At 42.1% G+C, this 14,978-nt stretch overlaps 2 protein-coding genes and 1 long non-coding RNA gene across 3 annotated transcripts in view; 1 reads left to right on the forward strand and 2 right to left on the reverse strand.

Moving 5' to 3' along the window:
• dchs2 (dachsous cadherin-related 2) overlaps window positions 1–10,630 on the reverse strand; it is a 33,395-nt gene extending 22,765 nt beyond the window's left edge. The window contains exon 1 of the mRNA XM_036516571.1: window positions 7,512–10,630. Within this exon, the coding sequence (XP_036372464.1) occupies window positions 7,512–9,254 (1,743 nt within the window). The 5' untranslated portion in view covers window positions 9,255–10,630. The remainder of the gene's footprint in view (window positions 1–7,511) is intronic.
• On the forward strand, window positions 10,624–13,940 carry LOC118769463. Its single transcript, XM_036516570.1, has 5 exons — window positions 10,624–10,809; window positions 11,113–11,313; window positions 12,467–12,669; window positions 13,039–13,179; window positions 13,595–13,940. The coding sequence occupies exons 1-5, from the start codon at window positions 10,673–10,675 to the stop codon at window positions 13,801–13,803; spliced, it is 891 nt and encodes a 296-aa protein (XP_036372463.1). The 5' UTR covers window positions 10,624–10,672; the 3' UTR covers window positions 13,804–13,940.
• Window positions 12,944–14,978, reverse strand: LOC118769466. Its single transcript, XR_005004503.1, has 3 exons — window positions 14,805–14,978; window positions 14,459–14,518; window positions 12,944–13,114 (listed from the first exon to the last, which is right to left on the reverse strand). It is a non-coding gene; the product is annotated as an uncharacterized LOC118769466 (long non-coding RNA).

Raw genomic sequence — 14,978 nt, forward strand, 5'->3', positions numbered from 1 at the left:
TTGAGAACTAAAGCAGTGGAAATTCAGATTTCATACTCTGATTACATTCTCTTACTATTGGAGGCCCATGAGTCTCCTGATAAATAATCCAGCCAGTAAACAGTGACATCACCCCCGAGGGCGCACCAAGGGCTGCCTGGCTGTGGAGATAGCGCAGCAATTCTTCCAATGAGGATTTCCCTGTGTGTAATACAGAGCCGACATCATACCATATGTCTCCGGTCCAATAGCGCCAGCACACCCATCTGTGCTTCTTACGGAGATAAGACGGAGATCTTATTAAAACATTAGTGGCAGCATGGCTATGGAAACAGGGGGATGCTATCAAGCCCGATACGATGTGATAAAGACCCGGATGACAGGGCGTACAAAATCCCAGTGGCACCACATCTTCTGAGGGATTAGCCACTGGCCCGACACTTACTTGTCACTGGTGAGGCTTGCCCCTGTCGTAGAGTTGCGCCAAAGAGAGAGAGAGAGAACGGCTTCCCTCAGCTTTATTGGGGAATTAGCGTAATCAGTACACGCAAATGGACACTAGGTACGCTACTTTATAGAAAGCGTGTTTAATATGTCGGACAAAGAGCACTATAAGTATCTTACACTAATGATATATCCACCTTTGACAACAGCTAAACCAGTAAATCGCTTTCTTTCCTAAAGTCAAGTACGCAAACAGAATCAAGCAATAGATGCGTCCTATCCGCAAATTGCACATTTGTAATGCATCAACCATCACTGTAATTGTAATAGTTAGTTACATCAACACATTCTTTAAAAAGACCCACCCCCATCTCCCCTTGTTTAAGTTATTGTTTTTGTTTCTGAGAATTGTAGTTTATCAGTTTGTGTTTATAGTCTATATTTTTAGTGATCAGACATGAAGTTCCTCAAATTTTACTAACCTGATTGATTCACAAATACAGTAAACTAAACCATTGACAAGGACGGACAAGTCTTGTGTGTTTCCTTTGGCATTGCTGCAGTGCTCATATGTTGAAAGATGCATGCCTTACTCTGCTGAAGTAAATATCTTACTCGTAAGCTACCTAACTGGTCAAAATCCTGAATTGGCAGTCTTCTACTGCTGGCATACTAGAACAGAGATATACAGAATTTAAATGGAGCTCTTAATCTGAGTATTTGGAATGCATAAACAAACAAAGACAATCATGTTTTTAGTTTTTGAAACAGTACATTTTCATGCCAACCTATGCCAAATATTGCAATTACTAATAACTAATATAATATATGTTTCATTGCATGTTTAGGATTACTGCACTGTCTGTCTGACATTTGAATTTCTAATATGAAAATATCCTCCAGGTGTCAACAATCTGTCAATCCTTAATCTGCCATAGGGAGGATAAGTATTCTGGCATCATATTTTCATACTCACCATCAGTGAGGCCAATGGCTTCATTTAATGTGACATTCATAGCAGTTTATTTTTTCAGTTCAACATGATCATAAAATAATGAGTAATAGCTAGGCTTAAATAGTGTGAAAAGTTAATTAGTTAAAAAAAACATATGCACACTCCCAAGGCCATTTTAATGCTGAGTCTATTTGTCCCAAATTTCAATCTTAATCTCTCACAGTACTGTTTTGCACATTAATAATGAACTTCTTGGCCTCTTGGCAGGAGTGCCTAATTCGGTCTTTCTACCCTCATAAACCTCACGCTAATGCACTGGTAATCCTGCCTGTGAAGGTAGTCTTCCCATTATAAGCAAGGGGATCTTGTTATCTCAGTGTTAGCTTGTTAATGATACACCTGCGTTTAGTGCAGCACGTATGTTCATGTGTGTGTGTGTGTGTGTGTGTGTGTGTGTGTGGTGGGGGGGATACACCTTGACCAAAACACCCCCAACTGAAAAACATGTGCACACAGCCTACACAACTTAACAGACATTCCAATATATCGAGATCATCAATTGCAGTGAATGCTCACAGAAATTGAAAGCATTGAAGCAGTGAAGGTTTTGTAGAACAGTGCTTCAGTTAAATATATGGAATATAATGGAAACAATAATCATTTGGTCTCCCAGGCATGGCAACTTGTCATAACGTACATAGAATTTTTGTTTTATTTCAATTTTTCTGTTTTGTAACCAAACCTCTCTGCACTCAAGTGGAATGGACCCTCCATGTAGAGTAAGCCAGAACCTTTTTTCTATACTAAAGAAAATAAACAGCTTAGTCATTGACACATTTTATCATCAGTTAATAGCTTGACAAGCATCATTGACCTCTCTCATTAGACCCAGCTATTGCTGGCTGCCAAAATCCCATCACAAGGGCAAGGCCATAATTTCAGCAGGGATTCACAGCAGAATTCAATCCAATTTTGAGAGTCAGAACAGAACTCGCTATCTCCATCAGCATGTATGTATGCTGTGCTGTGAAAATGACATTGCTACTTTCATAACACAGTTTTGTTTGGAGATACAGGGAACAATCTCTCCTGTACAGTCACCTCATACATACCCAGTTGCCAGACCTTCAGGCATGAGCATTCCCTTCAGGTGTGAACTGTGGACACTAATAAACTGCTATCCTAGGGTTTGTTGTGAAACATTTCCCAAAATGCACTGTGTGGCAAAGGCTTCCATTGTAAACACCGCTACTTCACCTGCTACTTCCATGCTACTTCATCTGATAAAATGTGCATTGCTAAGCCACAAATATTCCCAAAGAAGGGGTGTCTGAAGCATGTTGGATGCAGCTATGAAGAAGGTGTAACTGCTGGTTTCAGATGTACTGATACTATACACTGATATTACACTGCTGTCCGAGTAGCAGTGAAATACTTAGTTCAGCAAGGCAATCCAAAGTATTGCCTCAAATACCTTGGAGCTGGTTAAGTCATCACATAGTACAAAACTGCATAACAGAAGTTACACAACATATTACATATGTATACCTGTTAGAAATACAGTAGATTAGGGATAGAAAAAATGCATATGAGTTCTGATACACTTGTATGAATGTGCACAGTAAAGAGTAATGTAAGTAACAGCTTATTTGAACAGCCAAATACACCTTTGAAACAATAACTCACGATGAAAATAATATTAAAAAAAAAAAAAACTGTAGCACAGCCAATAGATTCCTCTCTGCACGTGTCTCACTCTCACATTGATTCAGATAAATGGGATGAGCTATTGTAAGATTAGCGATTAGGCCGCTCATGGCCCAGGTGCTTTGTCATTCAATGAGATTGTAAACGGCTTCATCCACAAACCCTTGTTTTGGCTTCCAACTGCTTTTTTTTATACAGGTCTTAGCTGGGAAACAGATCAAATCTGTATAGATTTCATACATTAACGATAACACTTTCTACACTGATAAATATTTACACAACTGCTCCTGGATATGACAAGTTTATCTGTCTGTCTAATGTGCTAATTATTTATTTTTTGACCTCTAGTCTATACACTGAATGTAAATATGAACATAATAATATTGGACAATACTTTCACATCATTATCAAACATAGCTGTATTTTTGTTGTGCATACATTATATCTGTAATGTATGCATGATTCTGATTAATGCAAACATTTCACTCCATACTGTAACTTAGATATGTTCAACACAACATATTTAACTGTAGAAAATGTGAAGAATGTGAAAATCAATGTGAGGCATGTGAAAATCACTACTTAAGACCATTATGCACTTTAACATGAAGTAAAATAGTAGTAATAGTACTTAAATAGTAAAAATAAATGAACACTAAATAGACAGCATTGTTGTTGGCACAGTCTATGAACAATGTATTTATTCTTATTTATGTTCTCTGGCATAAAGCAAAATGAAGTAATTTGCTGTAAATTCAGTAGTTGATAGCAAATGACACATAATGTGAATAGTGGTTCAACTAGCACAGATATTGGGTAATTCCATGCATATCTTACCTGTCAGCAACTGTATACATATGTCTTGTATGCTGGTGTATGCTAATAGTACATGTGTCTTGTACGCTGGTGAGCATGAGATTGCTCTGTGCGCTACAAAACACTAATTAAGCAAGACAGTCAGCTTTGGGCATTTCATTATAGGCATCATAGCTTCATTTAATAAGCACACCATAAAGCTTGACAGATGGATGGTAAGCCACTACACTCTACACTCCAAATGCACTGTGATTTGCTGTTAGTCTCAGGTTATGGGAGCTATTGAGTACCTATAAGATACTTTTAAACGGTTGGGGAAAATGGTCGATTCAGGTGGGACATAAGGGGGGATAACCCACTTCCCCCATTAATGAATACCAGCCTTGATGTCTGTTGCACGTATGTGCATGAAGACATGAGAGTCTCGTCTTTACTTGAAGTTTGCCAATGCCTCAGAATGTGCAGACTATAATGTTACGGCTTATTCTAACCCCCTTCTAAATCATCAGAAAAGAGAAAAAGAGTAGTGACAAGGTGGTTAAATAACACAGAGGAGTGATCAACTGACTGTTGAAAATAGTTCAGTTGGGTTTGAACTGGGAACGCAGTGGCCCATTAGTGTAAGTGAGAAAACTAACAAGCTACTCCCAAACCAAGTGCATATGGGGAGGCCTTTTACAGGCAGTCCTCCAGGCACTGCTGAGGTCGTTAGCGGTGGGTAATCTGGTGAGAAGCAGTGAGAGGCGGGCTAAAAATAGCCCCTGCTTATCCATCCTGGGCCGTGCGCTGAAGGCCTCCCGGACAGCACAGGGACAATACAGACCAAGCGTTGAGATTGCTCTCCACAAAAAAAGTAAAATATTACTCATTTTAACAGCTTCTTTTACAGTGCACTGTATCATAGCTGAACAATTAAAGAGTGATGTCATCCAAGCTACAACAGGACTTTCAGGACATGAACTCCCCATCTAGTTTTCATCCACCCCCACACCTCTCACATGACCGCCACGCCTGTACCTCTTGCTTTGGCAGTCTGTGCGTGATGTCACCACACAGCAGGTGGCAGCTGCCCTCTCAGCGGGAATAAAGGAAGTGGTCATACCTATAACGGTTGGATTTGATATTGGTTTGATTAACATGGCGGTGGCTGCCTGCTAGAGTTTGGGTTATTTTTGCTTTCAGAATGTTGCCATTGGATCTGAGAGAGCATGCAGTACTAGTCAAAAGTACGGACACCCCTGATTAAGATAATGGGGAACATGCATCAAAGACAGTTTGAATGAAAGGCTTATGCTTAAATGCTTTAAATGTATTTCTTACAAAAATATAAATAGTGAAGTTGATGCCTATTTACGAATTTCTTTGCAAAAAATGTGAATTTTAAAACATGTTTTTGGCCAATTTGAAAAATCTAAGTTATAAGATTTGATTTGTTTAACACTTATTTGGTCACTGCATAATTCCTTTTGATGTCTTCACTAGTATTTTAAAATGTGGAAAATAGTAAAAATAAAGAAAAGCAACTTCTATGGGTAGGTGTGTCTTCTGACTGGTACTGACACAGTATTGCCTTTGGATCTGAGAGCATATCTGAATGACAGTGATTGCAATGTGTTTTTGACACAGTCATGATCACTGTTATGTTTGCCAATAAAACCCTGCAGTGGTTTACAGAACCTTCTTTTGAGATACAGAGCCAGCCCAGTCACGTGAGGCCCAATTTGCACAACACATTACACTCACACCCCCCACCCCCCATCCAATTCCAGTTCTTTAGTTTTATATTGCTACTGCCTGGGAATAGTGTGAATATGTAATCTTGGGTGTGAGTGAAGGTGCGCTCAAAACAAACTGACCAAATGAACATTCAGATTGTTCTTTCATCAAAGACTTTTATAGTTGCCTTGTTCAAAGTCTCCGCTATAAACAGTGTCCTATCAAAGCCTTATTTGCACTGAGATGGTTCACAGCTTCAAGCAGAGGGCAGAGGTTAGGAATTTTTAAGGGGTTTGTAAGGAGGTATATTGGAAACCCAGGTTAAGGATACTTAATCTTTTTTGTTTTAGTAAATATCCAGGAGTATAAATGGATAATATGTTATCAGTGGACATGTACAAGGTGCCTGATAAATAAAACATAAAATACTGAGAGGTAAACGTGCGGAAGCTCACACACCACTTGATAACCGAAAGGTTATTATATACATCACTCACACCACGGTGCCTTTTGAAGTTCTTTTACAGGCCATAAAAAGTGATAAACTCCTAGAATTTATTGATCTGGATATGATGCAGGTTTAGCAATGGTTAGGGTTTCAGACTGCCTAGAGCACCGCACATTTTCCCAGGGTGCCATGGGCTCAGTTTTGTCCAATTTTCTAGCCAACAAATTAGGCCAATGTCAATCAATAAATCATCAATCAATCAATGTGCCTGTTGGGAAATTTGTGTAGCTGCCAAGATGCCATTTCATACAAAATAATAATAATAATAATAATTCTATTTTAAAAAAAGTATTATTGAAGCCATTTTTAACAGATACCAATGTGCTCTGTACCTTAAAGTGGACCTGAAGCCATTAAATGGGTGATGTCAGCTTTCAAAATAACCATTTGATCAAAATGTGCACGCTAAGCACTGCAACCTCCGTGTACTGCTTCTTTCTCCGTTATCTCTGTAAGTCAAGACTCAGTGCAGCCCAGACATATTTAAATGTTGTGTCCGTACGATGAGTTCCAGCTGTCTGAACAAAGCCAACAACAGTACAAGGAACTGGTACTTAGCATAGTTTGGACTATCTGAGTGATAACTGTGAATCCAAGGTGTGCTGCAGTATGAAATCTTGCATAACTATGTGGGACTTAAAGTAAGACAGTTAATAGCCTCTTTGTGCGGGTCCCGAAGGAATAATGGTCCCAGCATGGAAATGGTACGATGTCTCAGCTCTGTCACGTTACGTAAACATAGTGACAGCGAGGGGCAGCTCGTTAGGTCCAGCTAGGGGTTGCCTGACAGTGCCCTCTTTGTCCCCAGTAAGAAAGCGGACCTCTGTCTCTTTGGTGGCAGGACCCAGTGTGGATGCATGTATGGGCATGTTCCAGAGTAGAGGCGTCACTTCCCTGTCACTGATTCCACTGGCCATGGCATTCATGTCTCCACACACTCCACACCCCCCTGTCCCATGGAAACTCTGCATGGGGTTTGTGTGAATGCGTGTCTTACTCTCTCTTTGTTTGCTGAATTTCACCTTTAGACAATAACTGAGCAATGGCCTAACATTTTTCTTCACTGGCATGCCTCAGCCATTGGTCTTATTTGACTACAGTTTTGAGGCCTATGAGTGAACACTTTTTGTGGTGTGTGCGAGCTTACTGCAATGGATGGAATACCCTAAACTGAAAGGGAAATTTCAACACACATAAGGAAATGTGTTGTTTTCCTGAAAAAGTTCAGAAGCCTGATGCTGTAGTTATAGAATCATACACGTTTATAAATTATAAAGTATAAAGTCATAACACATGTATAAAGCAGATTCGCATGAAGACTAGTTGGGTAAAAAAATCAAGAATAGTTAATCAAACAAACCAGCAAAGTCAATCAACATGTCATACCTGTAGAAAGCATGTCCCTATAGGAGAATGCTCAGGAACTGATGTGTTGTACAGCTGTCTGTCAAACACAGGCTCGTTGTCATTGACATCCTCAACATGGGCCAGGACAGTGGCTGTGGAGGACAGTGGAGGGGAGCCTCCATCAACAGCAACCACCAAAAATTGAATTTGCGCCTCCTTCTCATGGTCTAGGGTTACTGTTGTGGTAATGAGGCCGGATTTGGGGTCGATGTTGACCAGGTAGTCTTGCTCCGACTTGGCAATTGAGTAATGTACCACAGAGTTGATTCCCTCATCCAGGTCGGTAGCGTGGACCTGCAGAATCGCGCTCCCTTGAAATATGTCCTCAGCGACATTCACAGTGTACTCATCCTTCTCAAAAACTGGTGGGGAATCGTTCACATCAGTCACCTTGACCATAAAAGCCTGCTCACTCCACAAGGGTGGTGCGCCAAAATCGGAGGCAATGACCTTCAAAGTGTAGAGGTCTTCTTCCTCCCTGTCCAGCTCACTGTCCACACAGAGCAAGTAGAGGAAATCGTCTGAGGATTTCAGAGTGAATTTCCCATCCCCACCTTCAAGCGAAACGTTGAGCCTGCCGACGTCTCCCAGGTCGGGGTCAGACACAGATATCCTGGCCACATACTCTCCGACCCCGGCCCCCTCTGAAACCTCCGGCTCTCCGGACTCGCTGAGGAACATTACGTTGATAGTGGGGCTGTTGTCATTGATGTCCCGGACCTTCACCACCACCAAGGCACTGCTGTACTCGGGCTGTGCTCCGTTATCTACGCCGCGAACGATCAGCTCGTGGAACGGCTGCATCTCGTAGTCCAGTGGCTTGTTCACGCGGATCACCCCGGTGTCGGCGTCGATGATGAAGAGCTCGTTTGGGTCGCTTTGGCGGCGGTTGATTTCGTAGGCCACCCGCCCGCTGTCTCCGAGGTCCATGTCCGTGGCGTACACCTGACACACTGAAGTAAGCAGAGGTGCGTTTTCCCACACCAGAGCGTGGTACTCGCTTTGATTGAACACAGGAGCGTTATCGTTTTCATCCAGGACACGCACCTGCACCTGTAGTGTTCCTGTCTTTTGTGGAATGCCCCCGTCAAAAGCCTCAACTGTAAATGTGTAAAAATCTTTCATCTCTCTGTCCAAACGGTCAGCAAGAACAAGGTCCAGACTGAATGAATTGTATTCCACCTTGAACAACTCTCCGATCACACTGTCAGTGATGCGATAACCCTGGGTTCCGTACTCACCCTCGTCCTGGTCAAGGGCCCCTTCCAGCTCGAACCTGGTGCCGGGAGGGCTTTGCTCAGAAATATTCAACTGTACAACGTCCCTGGTGAAGACTGGAGAGTGGTCATTGACATCCCTGACCACAATCTTTACCTTAATCATCTCCCCAGTTAAGGTGGCTGCCACAAATTCATATTTCTCTCTAACTTCTCTATCCAGCACTACAGCTGTCGAAATTATTCCAGTGTCTCCATCTATTTCCAGGTCTTTGAACACAGGGGAGTCCCTGCTCTCAGATATAAAGAACCCGCTGCTTGCAGTGTCCTCCGGGAGTCCTGCCCTTATGTCACCAACAATTGTCCCAGCAGGGAGGCCCTCTTCAATAGTGAGACTGAGGTTGTACACCTGAGCAGAGGACTGACCACAAATCAGTGAAATTGCAATTACCTGAAATAGCATGGTAGTCACCGCACAGTTACGATGCCTTCTCGAAGTCCACATTTTACAATCTCCGCATATTTCTCAATCTATAGCGTGCTCTCTCCAAAACCCCAGTAGTGAAAACGCACACGTTTCGGCGCGCCACTTCTCGAAAAGAGGGAACCCTGCGCATCCAAACAACTTTGTCAAAGTCCATTCTCCAACGCACACGTCTCAGTTCCAAAGCTCACATTTTCCCGGTTCGTAAATGTATGCCTTCCCGACTTTGTTTTCTTCTTTCTTATTTTACGAGAGGGTTTCCTCAGTTACCCATAGTCAGATGCGAATCCGTGTGGAAAAACGGGCTGAATATATGCCAATGCCAACAGCCGGGAGAAAGAGCGCAGCCCTGGACGCAATCCCTCTCTGTCAGTTCACCGCTTCATGGCGTGGGCTACCAAGCTGCCCCGTGGTCACGTGAGCCAGGGGACGCACTCGACGACTGGGGAACTAAAACCAGGTCTTGCTGTGTATCGGAGGCTACAGCTTCAGTATTACTACGTTAAGCGTTACGATGACAAGCTTTCGTTTATTTTACAATTTTACGGTTTACAACCCTGGAGTTCTGAAGAAAAAAAAAAGCTGTAGTGGTTATTGATTTGGGCCGAATGCGAGACGGGACAAACCATTTTAACTGCCTTAAAATGTAATAGCAATGTCTTCCCTTATTCGCTGGAGAATAACATGTCTGAAAATTGTTTACATTAAGTGGTGAATGTACTGAAAAGTGTGGTTTCTGCACATTTTACCGAATGGCAGCAGTTACTGTCGACAATGTTGCGTGTTAATGCATGTGACATAACGGAATTATATAATTGTAATTATCTATGTAATTAATACCGACATCGGGCGTCTTTATAACCTTAGAATTAACCTAGCAAATGTTCGTAAGTACCTGAAGGCGTGCGTCTGCTATTCGCGTCAGTGGTCACTTACCGCCCTCTACAGTTACACTTTGCTACAGCACATGGTTTTAGCTCCCTTATTAAAATTTAAAATGAGGTGTAGTTTTGAGCGGAGGAAGTGTAACAGGCATCCCACTCCAATGGAAATTGAGAGTGACGTTGTTGATAGAGGACAATAACAACAGCTATTTTGTTAGACCTAAACTATGCAATGATTTAAAAAAAAATACACACAAGAAAAACCCCACTTTGCATTCTGTTTTGCTGAACAGAGCAGCCAATACATGCACAGGTGTGTATCATCTAATTGGCTCACACACTGGTAACCTGGTAACAGGTGAAACCGGAGATTCATCCTGGAACAAACAAGCTTATTCCCATTTGCTTCAGCATTCACATTGTCTTTGGCTTGTTCTTACACTGCATACCCAAAGAGCTATGACTGTTTAGACTGTAAAGATTGCTTCCAGAATTAATATCAGTTAGCCTTATTTAAGCACACTCTGTATTTGTTCTGTTTAACGTAGAGAGGAGATGTCACCTCATGTAATGCTGTCCTACCAATGGGATGACCAGGCTCTTGTTAAAAAGGTTTACGATCGTCTCAAAGAGGATGGATTACCAGTCTGGATGGACATTGAAGGGGGAGTGTCAGGAAATATCAATGACGCGTAAGTAGCAGCTCGGCTGAAAATGCATGCTGTGAATTTGTTCTGAAAATGCACGGGTGTTTAGATATACTGACATTGCAGTTACACAGCGTAGGTCCTAGAGACCCAGCTTTCTGTAAACCACTAACACCCTTAGAAATATAGTGAGGCAAGCTTCCGTGGTTCAGTCAAGATCTGTTGACTCAGGTTGTCATGTGTCTGGCTGGAATGAAAGCACCAGGGCTGAGAAGCCCCCTCAGACACTGCGGCTCTCCAGCACCCAGTCTGGGTAGCCCTGCCATGTGACATCCTCTGTTTTGACAGGATGGCCGCCGGAGTGGAAGAGGCGGCAGTGATATGTCCCTTCATGACTCCGGCGTACCAGGCCTCCCGCAGCTGTAAGAAGGAGCTGAACTACGCAGATATGCGGGGGGTCAATATAGTGCCCGTGATGCTGGCAAAGAACTGGGAGGCCAGCGAGTGGCTGGGGTTGATTACAGCAGGTCTGCTCTGGATGGATTTCAGGTGGGCTATATCTCTGCTAGAGATCAGTGACAGAAACAGCTTTTGGCATAGGATTTTGGCCATTTAAGTTGGCTTTTCATTATGCTATAAAGGCTGATGATAGTTTACATACAACATAAGAAGAAGAAAGGGTGCTGTGAACTTGCAGCCATTCAGGTGGACTCCTATGCACAATGCATACTTGATATAACCATAAACTGTACTTAAAAATTAAAACTAGGATTGATATATATAAACGTGCAACAGTCAGAGAAAATTACTGTTTTGGAAACTAATAAAATGCATTTGTGCCTTTCTAATGTTGAACTGCTAGTCCAAGCTTAAGCACTAGATGATGGTAGTCAGCAGAGCTAGCATAACTGCAGATATTTTCATGTGACAATGCATACTATATGGACACATTATAGCATTAATAAATGTCTTGTGCACTAGATGACAGTCAGTTGATCATTAAAAGAAGCAGAAGGTAATTTGGTAGCAAACACAAATAGCACATTACTATTCAACTAAGATAAAGTAGCTGTATAAAAAACACTGATATTTTAAAAATGACCAGATTTATGTGGAACTCTTCAATAGCCTCTTTGTGACAAGCTTTGTAACCTACCCAATTTTAACTTCTCACAAAAAAGATCTGCTGATGGAATTTCTAAAAACAGGCTCTTTAGAGTTTATTCACTGTATTTTCAAGGCAGGCCCTTTCACAGTTTCAGATTAGCAAATTTAGGGAAAGCGCTTGCTGCATCAGCTGTAGAAGGTGTGACACACCTGTGATGTGAGGGAACACAGAGAAGGGGATACACTGCAGTGGATGTTACTGTATTCCTGTGGAGCAATGGTGTGGCTGTCATGGCAGGGGGTCACAGTAAGTGAGGTGTCACTTTTATTCTCATCTGAGGCCACAAACATTTTCCCAGTTTCACCAGCAGAGGGCACTGCTTACTACATAAACTCTCACTTACCATTTAAACAGGAAAATTACTTTTACTGTTGTATTGTCACAGAAGGTGGAGTTGTGAATGAAAATGAAATGCACAGTCCCTGTTTTTTAAGGAATTAAACAATACAATTGTCCCATATTATGCGTCTTGCTTAGATTATAAATTGTGCTCCTGTGTCAAAGTAAAAGAAACGTAACCATGAATCCTTTCAGAAATGCAGAGAAAAGTGATGACCATTTTGAAAAGTGCGTCAAGTCCTTGGAGGATGAGATTATGTTTAGCGTGGGGAACCTCCTTACTGTGGAGGCCCCCGCCCATGGGGTGGACGGCCGGCCTGAGGAGCGACCCTCCCTGAGGAAGAAACCGGGACGAGGGTTCCGCCATGCCCTCACGGGACTCTACCTGTGGGAATCAGGTAAGCGCCTGGTTACTAGGAAACAGCCCCCCTCTCCCCACACACACATTGCCTAATCAGTAGCCGTGGCACAAAGCAATGTGAGCGTGGAAAGCTGTAATCAGAGAACAAAGGATTGGACTCCTTGAATAGTTCTCTGGAATAATTAGTAAGTTTTGGCAACTGACTTTGTTAGCTCTGGACCTTTGATTTATTAATCAAATCTCACAGGCTCATTTTATTAAGACACAAGGCCAAACATATTTCAATAAAATTTTCTTTATTTTTATGGGGACATAAACTGTAGATTTTTTAAGCACTGGCAGGTTATGATTCTAAGCTATGGTTTGGCTCAGGCCTCGTTGTTGAGCAATGTGTTGGTTACCACAGGTGAACAGAAATTCCACCCGGTCAGTGATGTCAGGAACTCAGTGGAGCTCCACGAGTCACCAGGAGACAACGGATACTGGGAGGAAATAAAGGGCAATGACTGCAAACATTACAGGAATGTGATTACAAATGGATATCTGGGTAAATCACACTCTATTTCTGTATCACACAATTATTCATGAAAAGAAACTGCTGACATTGATTGCTCTGGTCTTTATTTTATGGCACACATGAAGAATTTTCAATGCCAAGAATGTCAGTTCCAAAAAAATTATGGATTATATGAGAATTTTCACACACAATGATTGTGCAGCAAGCCTCAAGTGCACAGGGGCTGTCTAAATGAGTAATAAATAATAAATAATACCTCAGTCCCAGTACATGCTTGGCCGGGCATACAAAAAAACCCTTTCAAGCAAGACCTAGGAATGCTTCCTACTACCAACAGGATACATCCACACAGTATACATTCCCCTGTATTTTAATTTCTCAAACAACCGGTCAACCTTTTGTGTACAGAAGCTAAAAGTGAGTTGTTCGTTTCTGTATGTGGCAGGATTTGACCCCGATGGAAATTACGTTTACACGAAAGCGAATCCCTATGGGGCAGAGGAGTGGCTGCTGATGGTGGACGAGAGTGACCAGAGCCCAGAGAGGGCGGTGGTCATAAAGAACAGGCACTCCCAGAGGTTCCTCGCCGTGCAAAATGGCAAACTGGCCGGACTGACGAGCTACACTGAAGGCTGCAAGTGGTTTTTAGAGTAACGGAGCAAATCATATTCATTTTGGCTGTCTGTCATCTTGGTAACCCATTACAGAGTTACCAAGGTTACACTTCACAAAGCCTTAAATATTGCAACTGCCTCCTGAACTTTAAAATATTTTAAAATAAAAAAGAAGCATAAAAGATTATTATGACTTCTCTTTTGGTGCCTTTTGTTGCTTCATGGCAGTAGCTTTGTATGATGGAAAATGGGCAAGTGAACATTCCGTTTTTTAATTTATTTATGAGCACTTACTTTGGACATATGTAAAATGAATTTTCTATTGACTGCCTCTTATGAATCAATGTATGAATTATGTATTATATATTTTGAGGTAATATCTTACATGCAACATTGCTTACCTGATGCTACAATATACATGAACATGAGATAAATTCAGTCAGCAGCGTGTCAGTGCTAGGACATCAGAAAAGGTGTCTGTTAAAATTTGAATTACTGCTGTGCTATCTCTGTATGGTTTGATGGTCTTCTAGGCCTTGGCAGTGATCAGCCTGCTCTTGGAGTGGTAAAACATGCAGGTGAAGATGCCAGGCTCACTGAGAAAGCCAGCTGGAAGCTGTAGGCTCTCTTCCAGTCTCATATGTGGATGGAGCTATTATCTGCCCACTAAGTCACAGGGAGAACGTGTCACATACCCAGTCTTAACCAATCTTTGCTGAAGTTTCCATCTGGGAATTTCCAATGTGTCATGTTGTCTGGAGAGCCAGCAGCAAAGGTATACCAGAGATGAGAAGAAATAAATCGAATAATTAGGAAAAATGACAGTGTTATGGCCTCTGTAATGGTGAATGCTCATTTTAACGCCCTGAGCTTGGTTCTGGTAACTGACTTGTGTGATTGGCCAGTGTGGCCTACATACTGTGCCTGATTTTGTGAAAACAGGGGTTATCATTGAATTAAATAGATTATATATTCACACCTTAACACATAAAAGTGAAACAGGAGGCAAGGTGTGGTGTGGAAAGGGTGTACATTCCCTACCTGCAATATCCTGAGACTGCAGCCTGGCATCTCACAGCAGCCACTGTGTCAGTGTACTTGACCAGGATGTGCACATTGGCTTTGGTCCTGATATCTGAAACATTGACACAACAAAGCGGTTCCACAGCATAGGTTCAGGCAACATTTCTAAACCCTCTGGCTGTCTAGACTAAA

This window comes from Megalops cyprinoides, chromosome 22 (assembly GCF_013368585.1).
Source record: "Megalops cyprinoides isolate fMegCyp1 chromosome 22, fMegCyp1.pri, whole genome shotgun sequence".
Classification (NCBI taxonomy): domain Eukaryota; kingdom Metazoa; phylum Chordata; class Actinopteri; order Elopiformes; family Megalopidae; genus Megalops; species Megalops cyprinoides.

Excerpts from the sequence above, each read along its gene's own strand:
- LOC118769463 (XM_036516570.1), top strand. The coding sequence starts at position 10,673 with ATGTCACCTCATGTAATGCTGTCCTACCAATGGGATGACCAGGCTCTT. Across the intron at positions 10,810-11,112 it reads TCAGGAAATATCAATGACGC|GATGGCCGCCGGAGTGGAAG; the intron begins GTAAGTAGCAGC and ends CTGTTTTGACAG. Across the intron at positions 12,670-13,038 it reads ACTCTACCTGTGGGAATCAG|GTGAACAGAAATTCCACCCG; the intron begins GTAAGCGCCTGG and ends TGGTTACCACAG.